The sequence below is a fragment of the Centroberyx affinis genome, unplaced genomic scaffold (genome assembly GCF_046629955.1).
Source record: "Centroberyx affinis isolate AG114_WGS23_722 - 3 ecotype Tasmania unplaced genomic scaffold, CSIRO-AGI_Caff_v1 ptg001293l_1, whole genome shotgun sequence".
Classification (NCBI taxonomy): Eukaryota; Metazoa; Chordata; class Actinopteri; order Beryciformes; family Berycidae; genus Centroberyx; species Centroberyx affinis.
Window position 1 is genome coordinate 167,136 of NW_027279799.1, and position 27,881 is coordinate 195,016.

General features: G+C 43.0%; 3 protein-coding genes across 4 annotated transcripts in view; 2 read left to right on the forward strand and 1 right to left on the reverse strand.

Annotated features, from left to right (window-relative positions):
* The window catches only part of LOC139649127 (transcription factor HIVEP3), a 38,241-nt gene extending 32,820 nt beyond the window's left edge, over positions 1–5,421 (forward strand). For both annotated transcript variants that reach the window (XM_071525447.1, XM_071525448.1), the window contains 4 exons: positions 1,526–1,701; positions 1,916–2,017; positions 2,982–3,643; positions 3,831–5,421. In XM_071525447.1, the coding sequence (XP_071381548.1) occupies positions 1,526–1,701; positions 1,916–2,017; positions 2,982–3,643; positions 3,831–4,496 (1,606 nt within the window). In that variant the 3' untranslated portion in view covers positions 4,497–5,421. The remainder of the gene's footprint in view (positions 1–1,525; positions 1,702–1,915; positions 2,018–2,981; positions 3,644–3,830) is intronic.
* A 3,804-nt stretch (positions 5,422–9,225) lies between these two features.
* Positions 9,226–18,096, reverse strand: LOC139649114 (zinc finger CCCH domain-containing protein 11A-like). The gene is made up of 13 exons (XM_071525431.1): positions 18,034–18,096; positions 17,865–17,921; positions 16,711–16,791; positions 16,473–16,592; positions 13,759–13,882; positions 13,249–13,641; positions 12,736–12,854; positions 12,358–12,557; positions 11,772–11,889; positions 11,000–11,123; positions 10,490–10,882; positions 9,936–10,095; positions 9,226–9,361 (listed from the first exon to the last, which is right to left on the reverse strand). Exons 1-13 carry the CDS (start codon positions 18,094–18,096, stop codon positions 9,226–9,228), a joined length of 2,088 nt encoding a protein of 695 aa, XP_071381532.1.
* A 3,707-nt stretch (positions 18,097–21,803) lies between these two features.
* On the forward strand, positions 21,804–25,389 carry LOC139649154 (endothelin-2). The gene is made up of 5 exons (XM_071525484.1): positions 21,804–21,936; positions 22,831–22,987; positions 23,509–23,622; positions 24,429–24,494; positions 24,602–25,389. The coding sequence occupies exons 1-5, from the start codon at positions 21,879–21,881 to the stop codon at positions 24,690–24,692; spliced, it is 486 nt and encodes a 161-aa protein (XP_071381585.1). The 5' UTR covers positions 21,804–21,878; the 3' UTR covers positions 24,693–25,389.
* The last annotated feature ends 2,492 nt before the right edge of the window (positions 25,390–27,881 follow it).

A 27,881-nucleotide genomic window follows, 5' to 3' on the forward strand; every position in this document is an offset into this window, starting at 1 on the left:
TACGGGATCATGGCAGCTTTCTCCCCAATAACACTTGTCTTAGCAATTAAGGAACCATAGCTGTTCCTTCTTGGTGACGGTAAAGGTCCGTGGAACATTAAACTTAATCCCTCTTAGTGAGCACAAGCTCGACTGTCTACTTCTTGATGCTGTTAAAACATGCAGATTGATTTCCATGGTGTAAGTGGTGAACATTGCAGATTTGCCGTAACGCCTCACCACACTGGTGAAATGGACATAACCCTCCCTGTGAGAGCAGTTTACAGTATGTGTTAACAGGATTAGTCGTGTCTCCTTGACAAACTCCTATCTGGCCAAGTGTATGCTCACGTTCAGTGAAGTGACTCAAGTGTGTTGCTTCAATATTATATATTATGTAATATTATATAGTGTCCCCTTCCACTGTCATTCAGTTGCTGCTGCTTTGAAATTCAAAGGCCTTATCAAATCATTCCGGTAAGAAGTGGTATTCTCTGCACCAATCTGCCATGTCAATCATAAAGCTATTGTACAAGCGGGGGCGAAGTGTCAGTTGTTCTTACCGGGAGACATACTGTCTGATTGAATGGTAGATGTGTGAAATGCAGCTTCCGTCTAGCTTTTCTGGAGACGTAGGTGGGTATTTTTAGCAGTGGCAAGAAATATATTTCAGTGAACAGTAGCCAGCTCCTGAATGAATGCAACATAATGTCACTGTTGAGACAATTTTACAGTTGTGTAACAATTTGTTTTGACTTGCTGTCGCTGGTTCTGTTATACAACAGGGACTATTCACAGCCTGCGTTCATGTTAATGTTGTGCATATCCTGTAATTAAACATAGGCAGCACACATTGGATATTTACAATGCAGAATGGATTGAGTAGTGAGAGCAGATGGAGTTTTTCATAGAGGACAATTCATTCAGATATAAAACGTCTGTGGTTCCACTTTTTGTCCATGAATAGCCTTTCGGTAAACATCAGGATTGTGTATAAACAACGTTTTTATAGACTAGAGCTAAATGTGTCACTTGATTTTTATATATGCTGTCTATTTTGGGTTGTTGGCTATAGTCAGGCTTCCCTTCCCTCTCTTTAGCTGCTGCTGTTGTTGGCAGGGCCACCCAAACGCAGCAGAAAGGCTGGTATTCTCTGTGTGCCCTGGGTGCAGTGGGGATGGAGGGAACAGCGAAGGGACTCAGAGGAACTGGGGTTTTGGTGGGGCTTCCCTATCCTGCCTCCATAAAGAGGGCCTTGTGTTCACAATGTTGAACACCCATTTCTCTTGTGTGTGTGTGTGTGTGTGTGTGTGTGTCCACCACACCCACAATCATCCTCTCAATTAAGTTAAATATGAAATTCATTGTACTTGGTCAGTGGATGATCCTGGAAGCTGTATTCAGCTCCCACACCCAAACATTCCACCACACAGTGAGCTCAGTTGTTTATGTGTAAGTAATTAGTGATTTTGTACAGACAAAATCTAACTCTCTCTCCCTCTCTCTCTCTCTCTCTCTCTCTCTCTCTTTCTCGTTCCGTTTTCAGGTATAAGTCTAATGAGGAGTATGTATATGTGCGAGGCCGCGGCCGGGGAAAGTACGTATGTGGAGATTGTGGCATCCGCTGTAAGAAGCCCAGCATGCTGAAGAAGCACATCCGCACACATACAGATGTCCGTCCATACATCTGCAAACACTGCAACTTTGCCTTCAAAACCAAAGGTAAGGGGACATACCTTAAGATGTACAATGTGCAAATTACAGAAACATGATTTTGTACTGGTGTTTTGTGCTGCTATTCTTGCCTTTATATTTTGGAAATATCTACTTCATGCCCTGTTAGCGCACACAGTTTGCCCCTATTGTTGAAATATTGTTTTCTTTGCCCTTTCTAAGTCAAGTGTGGTTTCAATGTGCTTTCCTTTTTGCTTCATAGGGAACCTTACTAAACACATGAAGTCAAAGGCTCATGGGAAAAAGTGCCAGGCAATGGGAGTATCTGAGTCATCACTGGATGAGCCAGAGAGCGAGGAAACAGGTACTTAAGGGGGGGGGGGGGGGGGGGGGAGCATCGCACATAACATATTTCCCTTACACTGTAGAGAAATATTGGTACACAGCTGGATGAACTTCTGCCTCTGAAGGATTCTAGCTGCTCAGCGCTGACAGCTTATGCAACGCCATGTTCTGTTCTCCTCCCTTTGGTCTTGCATAAGAAATATGAAAAAACAAGTATAAAATAAATAAATGAAGAATGCAGAGCGCTCCACAGACTCCTGATGTAGTCGCGGCAGTCTGGCTAGCATGCTGCGTCCTCAACGATGTACTCCTGGCCCGTAACAAGATGCATTCCAACACTTATGTCTGCCCCCCTCTCAAAGCCACAAAAGAGCCTCAAAGCCGCCCATCTCACGATCTCCTCCATAAACTTCCTCTACCCACTCTCCTCCTTCCTGACAGACTGCACTGATCACAGCCAAGGACACACTATTTAAACCGTCTTTTCATTCACAAGGCTGTCGAGATAGTTTGTCAATAGAGGCACAGCGCAATTCAATTAAATTCTTGTCTCTCCATCCTGAGTCTATTTATAAGATCGGTTTGATGGGTGGTGGGTGAGGTCTGTTAGACAGGTGCATTGTCCTCATGCTTTGTGCTCGTTCCCAAAATTTGTTCTGTTGTGTAAATAGTCTATTAATATGTGTCTGCGTCTGTCTGTGTGGGGAAGTTTGTCACCACTGTGTGTGTCGGTTTAATAAAAGAACTACAGCGGTATTTAATGGAGTTACAGTTCATGTCATTCAATTGAAAGAAATTCTTGGCAAAGGAGAAATGCTCACTAACAGGGATGTAAACAAATTTGTGCACAAGATTTGAGAGAAATAAGCTTTTCGTGGTTGGGATTTTTTATTTTAGCTAATGAAACATGGGACCAAAACTTTACATGTTGTATTTATATTTTTGTTCAGTATATATGATTCTCTGTGTGTGTGACCCAACAGCAGGCAGCGATGAGCGTGTGTATGGCTCAGAGGAGCAGGAAGAACACCAGTTCTCTGATGTGGAAGAGTCTGAGGAAGATGACGACAACGTGGACGAAGATGATGAGGAGGAGGAGTCCTCATCCCACGACGACCCGCCGTCGTCCTGTTCGTCAGACACCCACCCGTCGACGGGGGGGCGTTCCAGCTGCAGCAGGCAGTCTCAGCAAGGCACCCCCGACCCCGAGCCCCCGGGCCCCAGTCCCAGCCCCAGCCAGGAGCCCTCCCCGAGAAGACTTTGGCCCAGCAGGCGCGCCGCCTCGCCCGGCAGCCGGAGAGCGCTGTTCTCGCGGCGGGGCTGGAACGCCTCGCCCAGAGCCTTCTCCCCCAGCAGTGAGAGCTGCTCCCCCAGCCGCAGCCTGTCCCCCAGGCTGGAGCTGTCCTCCCCCATCCGCAGCCTCTCCCCCAGGACGGAAATGTCCTCTCCCGGCCGACACGTCTCCCCTTCCCCAGAGAGAGGACCGTCCCCCATCAGAGCCCTTTCTCCTCTTCATCCCCTTTCCCCCAGCTGCTACCGGGCATCACAAGCTTGGGCCCCTCCCTCGCCGCTTGGGGTGCAGCACAGGAGCCCTGGATACCTGCCCTGGGAGAGCCCCGGTACAAAGGGTAGTCATGTCAGGCTGGTGAGTTCAGTTGTGTCTCTGTGTTTTTTTATTGGTCAGCATAAATCTGTACCAACAAATATTAAACAAATGACGAAATAGACAAAGCACAATATGTATCCACTGCGCTTGCCTCCTCTGAAGGTCCCAGTGTGAGAGAGCAAGTTCATGAGTTGTCGTATTGATGAAGTCTTTGCTCCCCCTACAGGAGAGAAGTGGTACAGCAGGGGGAGTGCCAATGTCACCAGAGGCCAGCCTGTTTCCACCTGTTTTCCGTCTTTCTGCCAGCGAGGGTTATCCCAGCCACCAGGCGGCGGACAACGTCTTCAGCCATCTCCCCATGCACTCCCAGCAGGCCAAGGTCCCCTATCTGATGATCCCCATCGGAGGGATCCAAATGGTACAGGCCAGACCTAGGTCCCACCCCACCACCACCCCTTCTTCCCCAACGTCTCCCCCGATGGAGGGGCCGTCACTGGCCAGGTTTGAGTCACCCTGGGGCGGGACCCCCAGAACTCAAGGGCTTAGGACTCCTGGAGACCACTGGTTAGAGAACCAGGAAGCAGGAACCAGCCAGTCGGGGCTGCGCAGCCCCAGTGCAGCACTAACTTGTTCCAAACCAGAGTTGGAGACCACAGACTCAAAGCAATATGGCAGCTCGCATAGCTCCGCCCACACCCGCCGGTCCGCTACTGAGACCAGGGAACGTTGCGTAAGAGACGTTCGTCGTTCGAGACCATCCCTCAGTCTAGCAGCCCCCTTAGCCTTGCATGTCATTGGACAGCAGTCGGAGGGGGAGGAGCCACCACCTGGTGCTGGTCTAGAGGAGGGAGGAGCTAAGGGAGATGCAGCCAGAACAGACCAGAGCACTTAACAGTGTCTACACCTTGATGCATCATGCATCCCATTTTGCTTTATTGGTTGCTACACTAGTCTTGTTTTTTATTGCTTTGTTTTTATACAGTTTTCAATACTATTGTTAACTTAAATGTTTGTTCTTTGGCAATATTCAGGTTTGTTATAAAATGCACTTTTTTTCTTTGTGAAAATAATGTTTCTGTAAATCTATATATAAATATATATCCCTCCTGTATCTTTATTGATACTGCTATCTTAATATCTGTTTGAATATATGTAAAAGGAATATGAATAAATTTGTAAATGACCAAAATCTTTAATCAAAAATAATTCCATTTTTGTTTGTCCTTTTGTCCAGTATTACTCAAACTGTAGTTACTTGTGCCTTTTCTGTCCAGGTTTGTGTTTTGAGATGTACAGTACAGATAGACAAAGAGAAGGCTGTGAAATTTTATATCCTCTTTTTGTGTTATTCAGGGGGGTTAATATTTGGTGTTCTGATTGTTTCTATTCTAAAGGCTATTGCTTTAATGCCAGGGTAACCGAGAGTTGCATCGAGGAGGTATTGAAGGAGCGGCAGAAAATGTGTCAAAGGAAATGCACTGAAGTTCTATTTTTTATTATAAAAGATTTTAGATTAGAACATATCTCTGTCCAGGGAAGAGTGCTCCTTATTTATTGTTATTTGATGACATTGATCATTGTTTCAAGGTTGTTGTTTTTTTTTTGTTTTTTTTTTACTTTTTGTTATTGGAAAAAAAGGAAGACCATGCCTTTTGTTATTCAGTTATGTCTGTGTGTCTTTTTCATGATGTTCTTGTGACTTGAAATGGTGACAGAGATGAGGGATTGAGGTTCGCTGGTACAGGAGGATCAAGTGCCCTGCAGATTTCACACACAGCAAAATTTCTAGTCATTGAACAAATAAAAAATGCACCAGACTCCCTTGAGGTTGTGCCTTTCTTCATTAAATCATTTCATCATATTTTTTTTATATCATTATCTATTAATGTAGGGTCTGAATAGTCAGCGATCACAGAGTTTTGTACCATAGTTCTTTAAATATAGTGTGGGAGGCCTGGAACACCCTGTTCACTTCAGGTTTTATGGTTTCCTTGTGTTATCAGCCATGTTGACTTGGACACATGATCTTCCGCAAGAGAACAGACTTCCTGCAGTGAAGGCGTCCGAAGTTGGAAAAGGGAAATATTCAAACTACGTCATAAATATCTTGCGTCACAAAGTACCACAAAGCATACAACAAAAGACCACAAAGTACCAGATACTACTACAAAGCATTCCACTAAGAGCCACAAACTACCACAAAGCAAACCACAAAGTGCCACACAGAGCCACAAAGTACCGCAAAGAACCACAAACTACCAAAGTACCAAGAGCATCCAACTTGCTAAGAGCGTGGCTGAAGCTGGACAGACACAGTCACAAAGCATACACAGCTGCATACCACAGACTGCTTTGTGGTAGTTTATGGTTCTATTTTGTAGTTCTGTGCCGTATTTTGTAGTTCTTTGTGTTTTTCTGTGTTACCTTGTGGTGTGTTTTCTGGTAGTTTGTGGTTCTTTGTGGTATGCTTTGTGGTAGTTTGTGGCACTTAATGACTTAATGGCCTGTGGTTGTGTAGTGTGTGATCATTTGTGGTACACTTTGTGATATGATTTGTAGTACTTTGTGTTACTTTGTGGTACACTTGGTGGTAGTTTGTGGTATTCTTTGTTGTAGTTTGTGGTAGTTTCTGATTTACTTTGTAGTACTTTGTGGCAATTAATTATTTTATTCAGTGCTAGTTTTGCTCCTTAAAATCAGGTAATTTTTTGTTGTGTCTGAATGAATGAAAAAATATCTCATCTCCACATGCAATATTTCATTTTGTGTATTTTTAAAGATTACCTTTGGTAGTTAGTATAGTGGTAGATAGTATACATTGGAGAGAAAAAAGGAAGGATGGGACAGAGGGTTATATGAGGGTCAAATACCAGATCTAAACCCACATTGTCACATTTACATGATACTGTATGCACTTTAGTCCTTTAAGTTATCAGGACACTCCTATTTACTCTCGTGTGAGTGCAGTCAGGCAGCCGGCTGTGTCTCCACTAGATGTCCCTACTAAGTCACCAACCCTCAGCATGCATCAAGACATTTTTCTCGTGTGTGCAGTTGGTTTGAAGTAGATAGATATGCGCTCTTTAACTTGAGAAGGAGAAACATCAGTACTGGCTCCCTTGGCTTTAACAATTAGGGTCAAGAGAGGCCGCTTCACTCTGCTGTTACAAAGAAAATCTCCTTATCATCCTTGAGCCATAACCTGGATTTTAATAACATAACTATAAATTCCACAACCTATGGTTGGTTATATGGGTCAATTGCAGGTTCCATCCTTGGATTTCGTTAAACACCCATTTTTATTATGTAAATACACACATTTATCACTTCAAAAGCTGATTTGGATTCTCTAAACATTAACATTTCCATCATTCTGTCTGACATCTCACATGCCAATCATTTACAGCGACAGTTTTCTCCTCGATTTATAGCAGTCCGACCGGACACCTGGTTTTCTAGGTGTGTGTCTATGACTGTTGTAGGGGAATAAAACCATATTCCCATAAACTGTGACATTCCCTTCCCCACCCCAGCAACCTGATTCATTCACTTTCACTGCTCCTTCGCTTAACAACACTGAACAGGGAGACTTGAATTATGTAACCTCAGGCACAGCCAGCCGAGCCCGAGTGTGTTGACAAGGAGCCATTGGAGGTCCTAGAGAGGAATGTTGCTGTGACTTGACATTCCATAGAAAACGTTACAAAACAGGCAGCAGGGAGGCACGCTCTTTCTAAACATGTATATCACAAATAGTTTGGCGTGCATAATCCTTCTTCCTCCTTCATTTCCCCGTACATGCTGACAGGAGTTAGGCAGAGGCAGAAAGGATTGGCCAGGGTTAGTAGGAGACTATATTTTCAAAGGAGTAACCATGCGCGAGGAGGTAATGTTGCTAATTAAAAATAAACACCTACTTCTAGGACAGATGCTTGCAAAGAGACTCAACAGTGGAGTCTGGCAGAACAAAGTGATTATCCTGCGTTTCCTCTGACTTGCAGCCTTCATCGTTACTTCATATCCATTTCTTAGTGATTCGGCAGTCTTATGTGATGTGTTGCCTGCGGAGAGGGGCACATCTGTGCTCCTGAGGGAGGTGAACTTGTAACCTCTGGCGCAAGAATGTGTAGAAAAATCTATGCTATCGTGATGCAGTGTGGCAATCTCATCACCATGTCACGCATTCCACACATCTTTACGTGAGAAAAGAGGGGAGAACATTCTCCCCTCTCCACTGGGAAATCTGGCAGATTATCTTTGGATATTGGAGTATCCTGATAGACTGAATAATAGCTAAGTCTTCCTCTCAGAGTAGGGGAGGGAAAGATCTAGAAATAGATTGAGGGGGGGTTTGAACTCACGGTCCCAACATAAGGAGGTCTTGAGAACAACATCATACTTTGAGACTGAATAATGTATTGAATTTTATTTTAAGTATTGTAGACTATATAGTGTACTGTGTATTATAATTATCTTATTGTTAACTGTCTTATGTTCTGTTCTGTTCTTCACCTTGTCCACTCCTCTGTTTTGCAATATGCTTTTACTGGTACATACAGTATGTTCTGTGAGCATTGGACATGCCCACCACATGGAGGAAAAGTACAACTTCAAGAAGTACTGTATGTCCTCTGTTATTTCCCACGTTCAGGTGTCAAGTTTCAGGGTGGTGGATGACAAGCACCTTTAAGTAAATAGTGGATCTGGGAATTAATCTCAAAGAATCCATTGAAAGATTTAGGCAGCATATTTGAAAGGTACGTGTATTTATAGATGAAAGTGCATGATTGAAGTATGTTAATGTTGTAAGTAATAGATAAGACATTGTGTTTCTTGAAGAGAGGGGCAGATGGAGCAGAGTAATAAGAAGAGGTGGTTAGCCTTGCAAACGTCTTTTGAGTAATGAGCAAATTATGTAGATTGGTAGGATATGTACTTGCCCAGACAATATTGCAGTACATTGATTTGCAAACCAAACATCACCACTCTTACTGATACTCATATCTCGCTTAGGGACTACTGTTTTTTTTCCTATGGCGCAACACAAGGCAAATTCAGGTCAGGCAGTTAGTCAGTCAGTCAGTCATCTGTTGCTTTGTGAGCTAATGCGCATCATCAGATGACCTCTAGAGGGTGTCTTTGACTGTGAGATGTAGTGTTTCCCATACAGAGGCACAAAATAAAAATTTGGTCAAAATGGATCTAAATCGATCTCCAATGGCCTGATGTGTACTGATGTGTCTCCCAGTGTGAAAACAAAAGTGACACATAACATTCCACAATTTGCTGCAAACTCGCCTGTGTTAGTAACAAGATTTGTAGACAGTAACACATCTTCAATGTAGAGTCCATAAATAAAAATTACAAAAATAGAAAGCAGATTCAGTCCATAAGAAACATTCTGAATAAACCACATCAAACTGATGAAGACAAAAACAATCCTTATTCAACAATCCTAAACATTCTTGATGCATTTTGGAATATTAATTTCCTCTCATGTTCTGACCTTTAGTGCTCTGTTGACAAGGTTATCACAAAAGCACAGCATAATCAAAGATAAATAGTTTAACTGTTTTTATTGGGAACAAGCAAACAAGGTGGTAGGATGTTGCTGGGAACCCTTAGTTGTCATTCATGTCCAGCAGCTCCTGCAGCAGGTCGTCCCCTGCTCTGCTGTAGTCCACCTCCAGATAGTCGTCAGTGAACTCTTTCATCAGCTCATCCAAGTTGTAGTGAGTGGCTGTCTGTGGCACTGGGCTAAAATGTAGGGAGAGGCAAGTTAATATTCACTCATTCTTCTTCTTAAGTGACGGACAATAATGCTGCATTCGTGTCATATGGGAATAACCATTGAAACGAGTCGGAGGTGTTCACACGTTCAAACTCAAAGCTGTCAAGGAGCCACGATTGAAGTTTTCCATAGACTTTGGTTGCTCCTGATAAGTTTTTTTTTTTACACTTCACACATTAATTTAGTGTTGAAAACATTTGAGTTCATGTTGTTGAGCAAGCCAAACATTGTAATGTCAACCACAAACAATAATAATAAAAAACAGCATTTGGCTGTGTCCTGCCATGTTATTTAAGAATTGTGATCACTAAATTATTTATGATTTTTCCATTTTGCCTTCAGGCATTTCTTTGGTGATGTCACTTCAGGAAGCTGGAGAAATCAGGGTTCATCACCAGACCCAAGTTCCCAAGTTGTATTCATCACCTGAAGCCTGAGCCTGAACAGTATTCTCTTGTAGGAACCTTGTCTTTCCCATATGATGTAAATGCAGACATAACCGTAAATCAATCATGACATCTCCTCTCTCCCATACTTTACCTTTTAGGGATAGTGACGGCCTCCCTGGCTGCAGTGGTACTGGCGGTCTGTCTGCGTGCTGCCTTGTGCAGTGGCCCCTCCACCACTGTGGAGGCGCTGTTGAGGGGCGCTGCCTTCCTTTGCACCCGGGCTGCAGGCTTCACGTTCCGACCGGCCCTCGCTGAAAAGGAAGCAAATTAATAATGGCATGTAATGGAGGGACACATACATGACTGTCCATAACAAAGAAACAATCAAACAATGAAATAATTCAGCTACTCTTGGAGAAACAACAGACAAAACTTAATATTAAAAACACACGTTTCGGGTTATAGTAGGCTTTGACAGGGCTACAGAATTGAATGCACGGCCATCAGTAAATATATTCCATGACATCAAAGATGGCCACTTCAAGACCCATAGACAAATCATATGCCAGTTGACTGATGTATGTTCCAGAGGTGGCCATCATGGATTTCATTATGTCCTGTTATGTTCAATACTGCAAGTGTTTCTGTGAGCTTGTGACAACACATAGGGAACAAACCTAATCAACAGTTGAAGTGCCGCCTTACCGAGGGAAACTGGCTCATTCATGCAGGGCTTCTTAGCGCTGGGCGCTTCAGTGCCAGGGCTTTTTCCGTTTTCAGCCTGAATTTGTTCTGCCTTCTCCCTGCGGATTTCCTCCAGGGTCTTCACTCTGACCGGGGCCCCAGCTGGGGCCACATGGCTGGGCAGGGCTGTGCTCTTGTGCTGGGCTTTCTCACCAGCCTGCTTGATCTTCTTCTTTGTAGGGCTGGGGAAGTTCTCCTGCCTGTGCTGTTCCTCACGCTTTTTCTTTTTGCCATTGGTCTCATGAGTTCCTGCCCTCATGCCTCCTTTGAGCTGAGGCTCGGCTGCAGTGAGGAGAGGGGCAGGTGGAGGAGGAGCTGGTTCCTCATGTGGATGCTCCTCGTTCTTTGTTAGACCTGAGATCAAACAAATTACGCAGAATATCATTATTGTCTTTCACAGATGGATGTGAGATGATCTTGATCTTTCTACTTGACACTCCTAGTTTGTCTGCTTGGAGAAAGCCAACTCACCTTCAGTGGGTGGGAGCCAGTCATCACCAATGCAGTGAGGTTTTTCATGCTGAAAGACACATTGTGGCCTCTGGCTGCCAGTCTGCTGCTTCTTCCAATAACAGGGAACTTTGTTCCTGTTTTTCTGTTGGGGTGAACAAGGCACACAGCATGTAACAACATTCATAGTATGTCCTGCAAAAACACGATTGCTCAACTCCACTTACAAAGAGGTCTAAAGCCAAAATGGACCACAATGTCACAGAGAAAATTATCCCCATGGATTTACCTAGAGATTGGATCTTGAACTTCAGTCTGGTCAAATTTCAAAGAGTAGTAAAGAACAGTAAAACTGAACGAAAATTAAGAAACTTTTCTCTATATAATGACACATTTCTGGGGGAAAGTAATCTGAAAATGTCCAGTTATTCCTGTAATGTGTTCCTCCTAACTAATTAATTGTCCATACTTTCTACACCTATGTAAGAACCCTGAACAACTAAATGCTTCTTTCTTTAAGTTAATTTAAATACAAGGATGAACCAAGTTGAGTCTTCTGTGAATTCTGTTCACTGGTAAGTAACATATTAACAGGTTTTCTGTCTGACTTTATAGATTGTGCAGTAAGTTCCTGTCAACAGGTTCAGAGGCAGGAGAGAGGCTCCTGACCCAGGTTTTAAGGGAGGCTTTTTTCTACCTTTCTGTAAATGGCCATTTAAGACACACACAGCCTGGGGCTGGCAAAGCCTGAAGGAGATAGTTCTGGGAAATCTTCAGTTTACCATTCACTTACCTTGATTTTCTTGTGCCGAAATTTACAGTCTGCACCCTGTGGCAGGAGGGACGCTGCGTCCGTGCAGACTGTAAATGTCTTGGTGCCCTTTGCTTCCTCGCAATGCCTGAATGCAGTGCTAAAATGTAGGAAGAGGCAAGTTAATATTCACTCATTTTCTTCTTAAGTGACAGACAATAATGCTGCATTCGTGTCATATGGGAATAACCATCGGAACGAGTCGGAGGTGTTCACACGTTCAAACTTAAAGCTGTCAAGGAGCCATGATTGAAGTTTTCCATAGACTTTGGTTGCTCCTGATTTTTTTTACACTTCACACATTAATTTAGTGCTGAAAACATTTGAGTTCATGTTGTATAGCAAGCCAAAGATTGTAATGTCAACTACAAAAAATAATAATAATAATAAAAAAACAGCTTTTGGCTGTGTCCTGCCATGTTATTTTAAGAGAGTTCCCAAGTTGTATTCATCACCTGACGCCTGAGGTGAACAGTATTCTCTTGTAGGAACCTCGTCTTTCCCATATGATGTAAATGCAGACATAACCATAAATCAATCATGACATCTCCTCTCTCCCATTCTTTACCTTTGAGGGATAGTGACGGCCTCCCTGGCTGCAGTGGTGCTGGCGGTCGGCTCGGTTTGAACCGGACTCTGCTGGAAAGCACAGAGTGTATGGAGCTCCTCTCTCAGGGGTCTGGAGTTGGAGCCTGAGCCCAGCAGGGCGGTGGAGCTCCTGGGAACAGCAGGGCTCAGCTGAGCCTCTGCACCGGAAGACAGGAACACCTGGCAATAAAATAAGTTAGAGAAGGTCAATAATAGCAGTGGAACTACTTCTTTCTTTTATTTATGTGTCACATTAACACATCTACAGTCCGACATGCATATGGACAGAAAATGTCATGTGTTGTGTAAACATTTTTTTACAATTTACTCCAAACATGGGCCCAGTCTGCCTACCTACCTCCACCTGTCTGCGTGCTGCCTTGTGCAGTGGCCCCTCCGCTACTGTGGAGGCGCTGTTGAGGGGCGCTGCCTTCCTTTGCACCCGGGCTGCAGGCTTCACGTTCCGACCGGCCCTCGCTGAAAAGGAAGCAAATTAATAATGGCATGTAATGGAGGGACACATACATGACTGTCCATAACAAAGAAACAATCAAACAATGAAATAATTCAGCTACTCTTGGAGAAACAACAGACAAAACTTAATATTAAAAACACACGTTTCGGGTTATAGTAGGCTTTGTCAGGGCTACAGAATTAAATGCACGGCCATCAGTAAATATATTCCATGACATCAAAGATGGCCACTTCAAGACCCATAGACAAATCATATGCCAGTTGACTGATGTATGTTCCAGAGGTGGCCATCATGGATTTGATTATGTCCTATTATGTTCAATACTGCAAGTGTTTCTGTGAGCTTGTGACAACACATAGGGAACAAAACTAATCAACAGTTGAAGTGCCGCCTTACCGAGGGAAACTGGCTCATTCATGCAGGGCTTCTTAGCGCTGGGCGCTTCAGTGCCAGGGCTTTTTCCGTTTTCAGCCTGAATTTGTTCTGCCTTCTCCCTGCGGATTTCCTCCAGGGTCTTCACTCTGACCGGGGCCCCAGCTGGGGCCACATGGCTGGGCAGGGCTGTGCTCTTGTGCTGGGCTTTCTCACCAGCCTGCTTGATCTTCTTCTTTGTAGGGCTGGGGAAGTTCTCCTGCCTCTGCTGTTCCTCACGCTTTTTCTTTTTGCCATTGGTCTCATGAGTTCCTGCCCTCATGCCTCCTTTGAGCTGAGGCTCGGCTGCAGTGAGGAGAGGGGCAGGTGGAGGAGGAGCTGGTTCCTCATGTGGATGCTCCTCGTTCTTTGTTAGACCTGAGATCAAACAAATTACGCAGAATATCATTATTGTCTTTCACAGATGGATGTGAGATGATCTTGATCTCTCTACTTGACACTCCTAGTTTGTCTGCTTGGAGAAAGCCAACTCACCTTCAGTGGGTGGGAGCCAGTCATCACCAATGCAGCGAGGTTTTTCATGCTGAAAGACACATTGTGGCCTCTGGCTGCCAGTCTGCTGCTTCTTCCAATAACAGGGAACTTTGTTCCTGTTTTTCTGTTGGGGTGAACAAGGCACACAGCATGTAACAACATTCATAGTATGTCCTGCAAAAACTTGATTGCTCAACTCCACTTACAAAGAGGTCTAAAGCCAGAATGGACCACAATGTCACAGAGCAAATTATCCCCATGGATTTATATAGAGATTGGATCTAATTTCAGCCTGATTTGTCAACTTTCAAAGAGTAGTAAAGAACAGTAAAACTGAACGAAAATTAAGAAACTTTTCTCTATATAATGACACATTTCTGGAGGAAAGTAATCTGAAAATGTCCAGTTATCCCTGTAATTTAGTGTTCCTCCCAAATAATTCATTGTCCATACTTTCTACACCTATGTAAGAACCCTGAACAACTAAATACTTCTTTCTTTAAGTTAATTTGAATACAAGGATGAACCAAGTTGAGTCTTCTGTGAATTCTGTTCACTGGTAAGTAACATATTAACAGATTTTCTGTCTGACTTTATAGATTGTGCAGTAAGTTCCTGTGTAGCGTGTAGAGTCGAAAATATCGAATTTAGAATTTAGTAAAGGTATGGAAATATGAAACTTTGATCAAGATATCAAATTACACACGTAGGGGACCACCTTCATAGATGAAGGAAAAACAGACCTTTACTTGGCTATACTATCAGTCACCAGTCATCAATCTGTAGATCATGAGATCTTTTCAGTTCAGGGATTAGCCTACTTTTCTCTGCAGATAAGGAAATACAGAACAATCAACTTTATAGTGAATTAATACTGAACTACCTACTAGACAAACAAACAAACAAACAAACCATGTAGGCTAATAAAACGGGTGAAATGTGTGACAATTTTCCTGATGGGAGTAAGTGATAGCCTAATTTTAGTAAAGCTTTTGCATCAACTCTCAGCAGAAAGACATGGAAAATATTTCTGCCTAGTTGCCGGGTCCATCAGGAGGTTTCGACCGTATAGAAGCTGGTTTCCCGAAGATCAGCGAGTCTGGTAAGCTCGGCAATAGTCGGGTTGCCTGGCAACGACAAATGGAGTGGAGCGGGTCTTTTGAAAAAGACGCTCCTTCAGGTGGATGTCCTTGCGACTGGCTTTCCGTTGTCAACCGGACTCCAGGCAGGATGGAGCAGGAGGCTTTAGCAGGCTGGTCTGTGGTCATCTGAGAGAGTTGACTGGAGCTTCTGGCTTCTCTAACTTTTACTTAACAACTCGTTCTTAAAATAACTTTGTAACAGTCTTCGTGGTTCTGGTGACGATATCTATTAAAAAGCGAGGCTCAACATCGTAGTATGAACGGCTTGTAAAAAGGCAGGATCACATTAGTGACAAAGAGTAGCTACAAGGCAGCAGATCTGAATTTCCGCTGTGCTAAGTCTTGGCTTGTTGGTCTTGGAGTTGGTGTCGGCATTTGTGGACTCCGGCATAGAGCTCGGGGCGTGAAGCACTTAGTTCTCTAAGTTTGTATCGGCGTCATAGCTTCCAGTATGAAGCTCGGGGCATGAAGCGCACAAGGTGACAAAGAACTCAGAGTTTTATAGTTTTTTCAAATTCCAAGGCGGGTTTTGCAGTGTAAAAAGATACTTCGCGCGGTTTTGGAGACTGGAGACAGGCAACGCCCGTCATAAAACAGAGAGACACATAAGGATACCTCTCTCTCTCTCTCAAATCTTACTATGGATTGCATAAAACCATTAGCCTACATGAAACATGATTAAACAATACAACTTTCACTGTTCAAACTTTGCTGTGAACTGAGTTGTTTTAGCAGAATAGCCTAGATACATACTTTATAATCTTAATATTTAAATCACGAATACATAGTAACTTTGGTGGTTGATATAGGGAAACAATGAAATAGAACATAATTATCGATGTGGGGGCCAAGAATGGGTAAATATAATAAGACCTTAGGTAGTGTGGTCCCAGGGGAATAACTGGGTCCAACTATTGGGAGGATAATTAAAACACTTAAGCATATATGATTAACCAATTTAGTATATAATTCACACTATTCTAAAAACTCATTGGAGACATTAGGAAATACAAAGTAGAGAAGAGGACTAAACCAAGAATGAAAATAATTTATGGATTTACGACTTTTATGGCTCTATCCAGAAAGGTGGGGGTTTCCTACAGAACTAAAAAGAGAAGGAAGAAAGCAATTCCTGATCCTTTTGGTAACATGATACAAAATGTATTTAATTTTCTAATGTGACTAATTGTCCAACATCAATTCAATAGAACTCAGTCTTCTGGTCCAGATAAAAAGAAATCTTCTTATTTTCATTTGTGTGAGTCTGTGTGTGTGAGGGAGATCCTGGTCTGCAGTCTGATGTGGCTTGTAGATAAAACTTGTAAATTTCAGAACAGTTGTCTGATTGGTGGAGGAGATCCCCCCTTTAGTCTTGGTCAGTGTCAAGGTGACACTTTTGTAGCTTTAAAGGTGAAGGGTCATTTTTGTTCCTGGGAAAGAATGTTTTCCACTCTTTTAAGGGAGGCTTTTTTCTACCCTTCCGTAAATGGCCATTTAAGACACACACAGCCTGGAGTTGGCAAAGCCTGAAGGAGATAGTTCTTGGAAATCTTCAGTTTGCCATTCACTTACCTTGATTTTCTTGTGCCGAAACTTACAGTCTGCACGGACGCAGCGTCCCTCCTGCCACCGGGTGCAGACCGTCTTGGTGCCCTTTGCAGCCTTGCAATGCCTGAAAGGGCAGCTCTCACCCTGCAGAATAAAACACAACAAGACCATGATCTTCCATCTGTTCACCATTCATACTATCACTACAACTGGTTGGATTATGTTTGGGTTTTTTTTTTGCTCAAATGGAAGCTTTACATACTTTAGTGCAGGTGGAGTTGAAATATAAATAGCAGTCCTCTCCACGACTAGTCATAGTGAGGCTGCTATCCCTTGTGTAGTCCTGAAGAAAGACATGATCATGAGATAAGAGAGAAAGAGGGGTGAGTCGGTTAGAGACACTTGTCTTGTCCTATGACACCTTCACCTCCACCAGACTGCTAAACGTTACTGATCATTGGTGCAACAGTGTCTGTGGGGGACTTTTATTATTATTATTATTTTATTAAAGGGTGGAAAAATCTTCAGCTTCTTCTTGGGCTCAGTAGAACAAGGGGATGCTGTACGCTTGGTGGCATTTGGGTGAAGCCGGAAGAAAACTGTGGCTTGGAAATTCAGGCTTTTAAAGATTTCAGCTGTCGATTACCAAAGTGGAGGAAGAAAGGCCCAAGAAGCTGGTTTTAAACCTATGCATCGATCAAAACACTCCCCGGGAAACTCAGAAGGGTTGTCAGAAGACAGACATTTGTGCACAAATACAAATGACACAGGTGGCAATTTCCACAGATGTACACCATAATGAGACAAATGGCAGAACTTGACAAAAATATGCTCTCAACAAACGCTTAAAACTGTTCAGGCCAAACTGAGCAATTTGATTATTACAAAGATCCAGGTCAGTGGAGGGCCACATTGTCACTGCCCTTTATAATCAACTCATATTTATGCATTTCTTGTATTTAATTAAAAAAAACAATAATTATATTTGCAATAAGAAACCAGACCTGAGGCATCTGTCTATTTCTCTAGCATGAACACCCTCACTGGATACTGACAATAAAGGTACGTACATAACAGGATTAATTGTTGTTAAAGCAAACCTCTTTCCTTACCTGTAAAATTGGTACCGTTCCTTGAGTATCGTGAAGTTTAGTTAGGCTACTAAGAAAGATAATATAACAAGATATCTTGGCAAATCATCATGTGATGGCCGTCTGCAGTTGTTTCATGGGGAAGCATAGAACACAGATAATGTTAAAGAGGGAACAAAAAGCTTTGGTAAGCTAAATCTCTACAAGGAGAAGAAGATATTTACCCACTAAAAGACATTTTTTGAAAAACAACACTTTAAGTTCAGTTATTTGATTATTTGTTAGCAAAACAAGGTAGTAGCATCATTTTGACAGTTGAAGCTACCTGTGTTGCCATGGAGACCAAGCTCCTAGAGTGCAGGCAGATAGAATGCCCTGCTAACTGCAGAAATGAAACAGCCAAAAAGAAACACAGAGACAAGGTAATGGCAGCAAATCCTGAACAGCTTTATGTGAACTTTAAGACAGAGGAAGGCAGGAAGAAAATGAGTGACCTCATCTTCTACACCACCGATGTAAAGGCATGGAGAGAAGCTGTCTGCCGACACTACAACCATGTTTGAAAAGAATGTATTGGGAAAGGGTGTCGGTTGAAAGTGTGTCATGATGAGAATCTGGACACCGATAACCCTGTTCTCACCATTAGTTACTACCCCAGCACAGGAAAAGTGATGGCCCAGGCTAATGAGGAAAACCTCACTTCTTTTGAGAGACTCCTCTCCCTTTTAAAAGCGGAGGTTGAGAGTGAAAGGGTTTCCAGAACCCCTGACACCTGTGCAGACTCTCAGGACTCAGAAGTCCCAGAGGCCCTAACAAAGCACAAGCCAGCCTCTACCTTTCCATCACCATCCGACTATGTCCACCAACTGAGAGAGAGCCTGTCCCTGCTAGAGGTGGACTTCATTGAGTTCAGAGAAACCACACAGGTCAAGCTCACAGATCTCAACTACATCCAGCAGCTCAGAGAGGAGCTTCAGCTGTTAAAGAGGGACAATCAGCAGGCCATCAGCAAGCTAACAGATACAGTAACCAGCCTGCAAGAGGAGAACCACGCCCTCAAAGCCCAGATGGCCAAACTGAAGGAGACAGCAAGCAAAATGACAAGTCTCACCAGCCAAACACAGCCGGAGAGAGAAAAGCTCCATGAAACAAGAGGAGTCTCTATAGCTCCACTCTGCCCCCTCACTGTCCAGCTCCACTCACCTGACTCTGACCTGCTGTCTCAGCCTTCTACATCCTCCCAGACACCGAGCCCACCCAAGCCAACCAACCCAACCAGTCTGGACTCTGACCTCATCCCTGTGACACCACCACCCAGCACACAGGCTGCTCCAGATAGCCAGCCCTCCTCCTCCAGTACGGCTGCTCCAGATGCCCAGATAGTCCTAATGGACTCGAATGGAAAATACATCGATACCCAGCGTCTGTTTCCCACCCAGCGAGTCAGCTACAGACGCTGTAGAAATACAAGCCACGCCATCACTCAACTAAAGGAGGAGACACTCGGGAACCCAGAGTGCATCATCATTCACACAGGAACCAACGACCTCCATATGCTCCGCTGGGACACAGCAAAGGCAATCACCAAGGTAGCTGAAAAGGCCAGCAGGGAGTTTCCTGACTCAAGAGTGGTCATCTCTACTACTCTACTCTATTTGTTATTGCATTTATTTATTGGTTGATTAATTCGTTGATCCCTTAATATGATAGGCCTGGCCCTCTTTTCTGTCACTTAGACTGAGTGGGTGTCTTTGGTAGCGACTGGGCTTCTGTGCAGAACTGAACACACGCGCCATGGATCTGTACCGGATCTGAACTTGTTAACTACTGTTCAAGAACCGCATCGCTTAGTGGCGGAATAACATTTCATCATCTTTATTATGAATTATCATTATTTCAAAATAAATGATTTATTGGACATTTGCGTTCATTCTTTTTTAATGCATTTGTATTATATTTATTAAGCAGTTAAGCCACTCAACGCGGACTCATGAACTGTTCTAAAATTACTGCAATGCACAGTTTCTTGTGGCTTATTACCTTAAATTCATTATATGAGCAAGTATGAGGCCAGAGATAGAGTCCTACTTATTTAGGGCAGATGTGAAGACCACTGGGATCTAAGCTAGCACCTTCAACTCATTCGACTAATTCAAATGATGATTGTTTTGATGCATGTGGTTTGAAATGTTTTAGGAATCCCAAGACAGCTCCCTAAACCATCACTGTTGATTTCCACCACAACAGGTCAAGGCTTGGTTCATACATTAGATTAGTTAGACACATAACTTTAAATAAACAGAGAGAAGGATAGCAGCATTCATTTAAAATGTATCTGATGTATCTCTCTCTCTCTCTCTCTCTCTCTCTCTCTCTCTCTCTCACTCTCTCTCGATCTCGATAGATAGATGGATAGATAGATAGATGAGAGAGAGAGAGAGACATATTAGATACATTTTAAATTAATAAGACTGTGTTGTTACAGCAGCAGAGAGAAGGGTATAAATAAGAATAGAAATTTGTACAGAGCATCTTCATTGACAGATGTACAGGTGCAAATCCTACATCATTAAATATTCAGATTGAAATACTGTCCATTCACATAACATACCATAGTAACTGACTTCTGGCATTTAAATGACATTGTTTACATCTCCACATAAATGAATCAGTGAAATATTTATGACAAATAAATGGGTATGTAGAATTATTATTAATTGCCCTCATAACTAGTGAACACTGCTTTGAAAGCTGTTGTTTATTTGTCCATAAATCCAAAAGAACTAAGTGTGTAAAATGATTGCACATCCATCATTCTGCTACAGTATCTTTCCCACAGACACAGGACTGCCTGTTTCACACGCTCACACTGTTTCCGTTGGACACAAATCATCCAAGCCCACGGTGGCAAAAACTGACAACTTGATCTACTCTGCATTTCCATACTCATTAGTCCATTTCCCTATCAGATACTCGATACTCCACCTGTCAGCTTGGGATGAATGAGGGCAGTGAAGACAAAGCCACTTTATGAAACCTTGGCGATAACATCTACACATCGCTAATCTGAATGTGCGGGGATAGTAATGATTCATTGCATTTACATGAGTGAAGGCTGCCATTTGGCTATCTGCATGGCTATGGCCGGGCTTCTGGCCTGGTTACCGGGCGCCATGTGGGTGGGACACGGCCAGGGGCGCTCACTGCCTTCAGGCAGGGAAGAGAGCTGTCAGCCTATCTGTGCGTGGGCCATCGCCTGCCATCATGCAGTTACTGTGATACACACACAAAGAGACCATTTTTCACAAATACACCAAGAACATTTTGGCCAAATGTAATTCTGGAATTCCTTCTTTGACAGTTACAGCCACTAAAACAAATACATTTTCCAGCAGTTTATTTTGTTAAGTGTTAATAAAGTTTACATTTTGATATATGTTCATTAAAGCTACATGTGCAATTATGATTTAATTAAAAACAAATCATGGCAAACTCATCACTCTGGGAACCCCAATGCAGGATTTTTCTTGGTACCAGTTTAAGACTTAGAGATAATAAGCCTGTTGCTGGTTTATTAATCCATTGTTACTCAAAACACAGGTTTTAAATAAAGAAATATAAAGAAACATTGTACTGCTTCAAAATACATTTAAAAGTCATGATCATCTCTGACATATTGCCAGTTTAGATTGAAAAGGAAAATCCTCCAGTCCTGAGATTTGGACATTTGTGGCTGGGCTAACCGTTTGTTTTGATTTGTTTCAATTGGGAAATAGGCCTTGGAAAAGCCATTGACTTTTATGTGAAAATGTCTCCTCTCTTTCCACTCCAAGCACTGTTTGGATCCTGTTCCTTGTTATCAGAGCATACACAAATCAGGTGGTCAGTGGTAATTTTTCTCCCCTTCCGTAATGGGTCAACCCTTTGCTCTCTCTCTTTCTCTCTCTCTCTCTCTCTCTCTCCCTCTCTCTCTCCATACTCCCCCCTCTTCAGACTTCACGCATATCTCATATAGCCAGAGGGGGGGGGGGGGGGACTCAAAAATTAACTGCAGACCTAAATGTCACGCAGCAGGTGACAGGAAGGTGGAGAGACTACAGAGCAGCAGAGATTCCTGGAATGTGTCGCTGGGGTTGTACGGCTCCACAGCAGGCGATGGGCCATGGGCAGGGCTTCCACCGTGACACTGTGGGAGGGAGAGGAGAGAGGTATAAGGGAGTGACACAGCACAGACACCTGCAGACACACAGGCTAGCAGCACATAAAACACAGCTGTAACTCTCCTTTAAGTCATACGGATAATACTCTCTCCACAGAGCTCATCCAGCTGGCATCAACTATGTCTTCTCACACCAGCTTTCTTCTTCTCATCAGCCTGTGGGCTTCCATGCAGGATGGTGAGTCTGTTTGTCTATTTTTTTGCAGCAGATATTTATTGCAATAATTTAACATGATTTGTAATAATGCATATGCTTTAGAAGGATGTGGATGGCATTAGTTGTTAGTTCACCATCCTTGGATCAACTTAAGAACTTTCCCAGCTGTGCTAGAAGACAGAATTCCAAAAAATACATTAAATAAATAGCTTTGTTTTTGTCTAAAGAGCAATGTAGACAGTGACTCACGCATGCACAGTGGCATTAGTCTCTGTCACACTGTGCACAGAGCAGCAACAGTCATCCTCGTATGTTGGTCCAGACACGTTTCAGCAAGCCCTTTAACAAATGTCAAGCCTTGAGCATCGAATACATAATATGATAGAAAGTTCAATCTATGTTGCTGCAGCTGGATGCACATTAATGGGTTATTTTATCTTAGCATCAAGGTGATTTTTCCGGCTGTTAAATGTTGACCTATGTATGCAGTTGCTTTTTACAGTACCTCAACCTCAAACTTATAGGAGCATGACAATGTTTGCCCTTACGTTATGCAGGTCTTATATTGAAAAAAGAAAAAGAGGTACAGAAAGGCTCCAACAGTGACCTTTTGACTGGCCAGTATTGACTGTACATGACTTTAGCATGACTGTGCCAATAAATGAATCCCTTTGCTCACTGGAAACAAAGATGTTAATTGTGTAGGAAAAACTGGAAATAGCGTAACTTCTGAACACTTGTACCTACATTTACAGCTGTTTTTTTCATGTTCCAAATCACAACCTCTATCATCATAATCATCTGTTTTGTGTTTTGGAAATGCAAGAGTAAAGCGAGGCATGGTCTCTGATGATTGGTTTGGCTTGGGGGAATGCTGTGTTTGGATCACTGAGCGTCTCTTTGTCTCTTAACTAGGTTTGGGTCTTCCATTGATGAAGCAGCTGGAAACAGAGGCCAGTGATCTTGTCCCGACACACAGAGTGAGGACAAAGCGCTGCGCCTGCAGCAACCAGCTGGACTCTGAGTGCCACTACTTCTGCCACCTGGACATCATCTGGGTCAATACTCCAAGGTGAGCACAGGCAGAAACACTGCAAAGAGACTCACACACACACACACAACTACACACACACACTTGCACATCCCCTCTTCTCTCTTAATTAACACACACATACTCAGTCAAAAATTGGTGTAAGGATTACCCATATATGTAATATAGGGCATAATGAAGAGCTTCAAAACAGTAACTTTTCCCTATGAAAAGCAAAGACCAGCATGTGTGTCAGAATGAACTCAGTTACATCACATAGGGCGGTGCCTTATCACATTGAGCCCAATATCTGTAGTATTTATTTGTTCTATCATTATTACTCTATAATTATATGGGCAATGATTCATATCAAAGAGCAAAGTCTGCAAACCTATTTTTTTTTTATCATGAGGGTGATACTGAGTTTCTCTTTGTCTCTCTCTCTCTCTCTCTCTCTCTCTCTCTCTCTCTGTCTCTCTCTCTCTCTCTCTCTCTCTGTCTCTCTCTCTTTCTGTCTCTCCCTCTGTCTCTCTCTCTCTCTGTCTCTCTCTCTCTCTCTGCAGTAAAACAACAGTTTATGGTCTGGGCAGCGCTCTGTCTCGGCGCCGTAGGGCCGCTGGCCGCTGTGTCTGTGCCAACCCTGATGATCAGGCCTGTGCCAGCTTCTGCCTCTACAGGTGAGTCGAGGCCAGACCGTTCCAGACGGAGCCACAGGCAACTGTCAACTGTCCGTCAAATGTCCTTATGAGCGTTACTTCCCAGATTTGTTTTGGAAGGAATCAGGTGTTACTGGGCTATGTTTGTGAGGGCAAGTATTGCAGCCCTTTATGGAGCACAAGGAGTGGTGTAGTGTGAGAGAATAGCTCATTTCACTGTAATGCTATTATTAGCCTAATGTGTTGTTACTGCAGATACTATAAGTCAAACTTGCCCTCTCTGGGAGTGATCATCAACACAATGCAGCTGAAGCCTGAGGGAGTAGAATAATCCCAGGCTGGTGCGCTAAGTTCACACAGCTTGTTTTTGATTGGCTGTGAGGACCAAGGCGTGAAGTGTGTAGGAGTTTAGAAGCACCGGAAGGCTGAGTCAGGGATTAATGCTTCCTAGAGATGATGGAGAAACAAATAATATCACCACCTAGAGACAGCGACAGGCCGGCACATCACATGAGGCAGACACAGCCCGTTTAAACAGTGCCATTTGGAAAGGTTTCGATTAACAATAACCGTTGTGTTGTCGCACTTTGTGGTGACAATAAAACATTTAGTGAGTCAGTAAAGATAAGACCTTTAAGTTTGCTGAGTTTGTAAAAAATAACAGTGTAGTGTGGGATGTTTTTGCACTAGATGGATTTTCTTTTACCACAGCAATAGCAATAAAATATCAAGAGTGGTCAGACTGAGATAAACTGCAACGTCATTCTTACTCTGTATTTCAAAGGCACTGGTCATTTGTGTTAATTATTTGATTTCCTTGTGTGCAGCCATGAAATCCCTTCCCCAAAGAGTGTCATGAGGAGACTTCGACCCAACATGCTCAGTATCCTAAGGTGAGCCTCAGATAAAGTCTATGCATGCCTAAATAAAACATGAACAATGACAGCTTCATGTACATGTTGATCGTATTTTTAACTGTAACTGTCTTTCCCTCCTGCAGAGCTGTGGCCAGCATGTCTCAGAGAGCCCAAGATGCAGCTCATTCAGCTCCCGAGGAGGCTCCCGAGGCCTGGGGGGAGAACGCACGCTAAACCGCGTGGCTCCTGAGGCAGCGAGAGAGAGCAAGAGAGAGAAAGAGGAGCGCGAGCACCTGAACAAATGACACTCCTTTGATAGAAAAGGAGGAAAACAAAGGGCTGCTGACAGATGTGTCCCATGCAGGAAGGCCAAAGTGCCACAAAGCTGTCTGTTTGTACCCAGGAATAGAGGGTGGAAAACATGACAGAGTTCTGCAGACAGATCATGGAAAGCAGATGTTGAGGATTGGCATTGAGAGGGGCTACTATCAGGTTTGGAGAATATCATGCCTGTGGTCTTGTCTGAGTCTGGCCTACTAGTCTGTAAGAGTTGGAGCAATTGTCTCAGCACACTACCCTAAATGACAGGCCATCACTGACTTAGAAAATGTAACAGGGAAAAGAAAATAGACCACTTAAAGTTTCAGAGGAATGTCTGATATAACCATTGTGTTTTAGTCATTCTTTTGCAAAATGCAGTTATTCTCTCCTTTATTTGATAGCTGAATAGCTATGGATAATGTGGCTTTACATATTATGTAAGACATTAAATTACTGTTGTCATGAAAGACCTACAGTAGGGCTTGGGGTTTTGGGAAAAAAAAGTCTTAAAAAAAGTTATGTAGAATAGTGAAAATTGTTTTATAGACTGCTCATGAAAGATTGACAGTTTTGAAATAAAACTTCTATATCAAGTGTTTTTGTGTGCAAAAGTGTGGAATGAAATATAATGAATAAATTGAATTTTACATTTGAATCATGCAATATTTGCCTCTGTCTTCATTTGGTATGTCTCTGAATCAAAGTCATTGATTGGCATCAGGAGTATGTGATGGGGTTTGTAAAAATGCAAGATTCTGTTTTTGTCTCTTTTTTTTTTCAAAATCTATGGTCTTCTCTCTGTGGTTTAGAAAAAAATACAATGTCAACACAATGATCACTGCAAAGAATTCACTTTAACACAATTGAAACCATACATGAAGAGTCTTTTATGGGGGAAAAATGCTTCTGAGTGGCGTGTGTGATTAAATTGTGTGACTAGCAAACACTTTTCTGAGTTCAAATGGAGGCCTGAGGTGGATGAATGGTCCAGGAATTCCAGACCCAAATAAATAATAAATTTACCTGCTATTCAGAAGCAGGACAGCTCATGTTATCGCAAGGATCTGCGGTACGCGGGAAAGAATGCAGTATTTTGTAACTTTCCTCAAGGGATGAGGGAGAGGGAGGCTGTGCTTCTCTCAAGATACAAAAGTGCCTTGTCACCCGCTGTTCTTTTCTGATTGCTTGTACAAACTGGCCATGCACACTCACACTCCAACAAGGCAGACAGGGCTGCAGCCTGAGGAAATCAATCACAAGAGCTAATTCATCTCCATAGTAATTTTGTTGCCACCTAATGAATTTAGTGGTAGTGGACTGACCTGCGTTTTCCATCTGATCGAGATGATGAGTAATGCTGATGAGCAACACTGAAAACATTGAAGTGCTAATCTGGTTCTTATTTAAACATGGGCTTTTGAATGTTTGAAGGACTTGTAATGCAATTCATTTCATTCCTGTCATACTTCCAGTGAAACATCTTCTGGCGAGACTCCCTGCAGCCATGCTCTCCAGACAGGCCCGGGCACAGTCATCGCCCAGCTGCAGCCAGTATCAGGGATGGGCTGCTTAACATATTGTTCACAAGTCTGCATCCACAGTAGAATCATGGACACTACGGTTGCACAATTGCCACGAGCATTCAGTCATACTTGAGTCAGTCTGGACGTATCCATCTCAGCACGTTATGAAATCCAGCCTTTTCTACAGCCATCCTGCTTCTTCAGATTGAGAAATACATCCAGACCCAGGTGTTTAGGCTCAGCCGAACTGCCACACTTTTTTCTTTCATCTCTTCATAGTTACACTTACTTTTGCCTCACTCAAACGTCACTGTCATGGAGCTTTAGCGAAGGTTCAGTCAGGAAGACTATATTTTGCATGCTTATGCTGTAGTTTCACTTCTCATTCCATACTGCCATTTCACTTCTCTCACGCATGCTCACTCATTATTTCCTTGCTGTCTTTCCCGGGCTGTCAATTGAGATATCAGCTGTTCACATCAGCTGGTCACATCTATCCAATAGCACAGCGACACACCTCTATTGTTAGCCTATCATTTTGCTGCTGTCTTTTTAAATATGTCTCTCTCTCCGCTGTAGTCCATCCATGCTGCTGTTATGCGCACCCCTCCTCCTCCCCGTCTCCGCCCAGTCTTCGCAGATCCATCAGCTTCATCAGCTTCTTCACTCATCAACCTCACCAGCTATCAGTTTCAGCAGAAGTCATCAGCCACCACCACCAGTGTCTGGACTCCACGGGGGGATTTATCTTGCTGCTGCTCAGGGCTGGTGCCCCTCGATTTCAAAAATCTCCCTGTAGAGTCTAAGCGCCAAAGACTCTTGTTAAGTCCTAATTCTCACCAAATCATCTGTTATAATAAACTATCATCTTTACTTCATTCACTCGTCTCTCCTGATTGAAATGTCTTCAGCTTCTGTAGAGAAGGTAGCTGCTAGGAATTTAGCACAGAAAAAGAGGGGAATACATCACCCCAATTTTAGCATCCCTACACTAGCTGTCAAGTAGCCTAGTTATAGAATTAATGATCAGATTTCACTCATCATTTTGAAAGTCCAGCTTGGGCTGGCCCTAGGTTATGAGTACAGACAACCTCAGAGTGCAGCCTAATCCTTGGGCAGCTCCCACTGTCATGCCTTAAGACAAAAGGTGATTGGCCTTTTGCCAACAGGAAAACTAGACTGTGGATCAACCTGCCAAGAGACTTACACTCACAACAAATTCAGTAGCAAATTTGAAATGACTTCTCAAAACTTACTTTTGCAGGCTTTCTTTCATGCACTTGTTTTGTGTTTGCTTGCATCTCAGGTTATGCTATGTTTTTAATTAAACTGAACTAAATTATATATTTATTTATTTTTTATTTGATGTATTTTACTATTTTGCAAAGTTTTCTCGGTTCTTCTGTAAAGCACTTTCTGAACTCTGAACTCTAAATGAATACATTTTAGTGTTGTTATAATGTCATAAATATTTATAAAGAACATGCTCAGCATCACTCATGTGTTATCAATCACATTCTTGCCTCCATCAGAGTTCAACACAGAAAAACAGGATACAGTTTCTACATTCAGGTCCGTC

Bases quoted from the DNA above. Each gene is read 5' to 3' on its own strand.
- LOC139649114 (XM_071525431.1), bottom strand. From the start codon at position 18,096: ATGGTTGTAGTGTCGGCAGACAGCTTCTCTCCATGCCTTTACATCGGT. The intron at 13,883-16,472 runs GTAAGTGAATGG...TCACCCCAACAG, and splicing joins TTCGGCACAAGAAAATCAAG to AAAAACAGGAACAAAGTTCC. The intron at 13,642-13,758 runs GTGAGTTGGCTT...GTTTGATCTCAG, and splicing joins CTGGCTCCCACCCACTGAAG to GTCTAACAAAGAACGAGGAG.
- LOC139649154 (XM_071525484.1), top strand. From the start codon at position 21,879: ATGTCTTCTCACACCAGCTTTCTTCTTCTCATCAGCCTGTGGGCTTCC. The intron at 22,988-23,508 runs GTGAGCACAGGC...CTCTCTCTGCAG, and splicing joins ATCTGGGTCAATACTCCAAG to TAAAACAACAGTTTATGGTC. The intron at 24,495-24,601 runs GTGAGCCTCAGA...TCCCTCCTGCAG, and splicing joins AACATGCTCAGTATCCTAAG to AGCTGTGGCCAGCATGTCTC.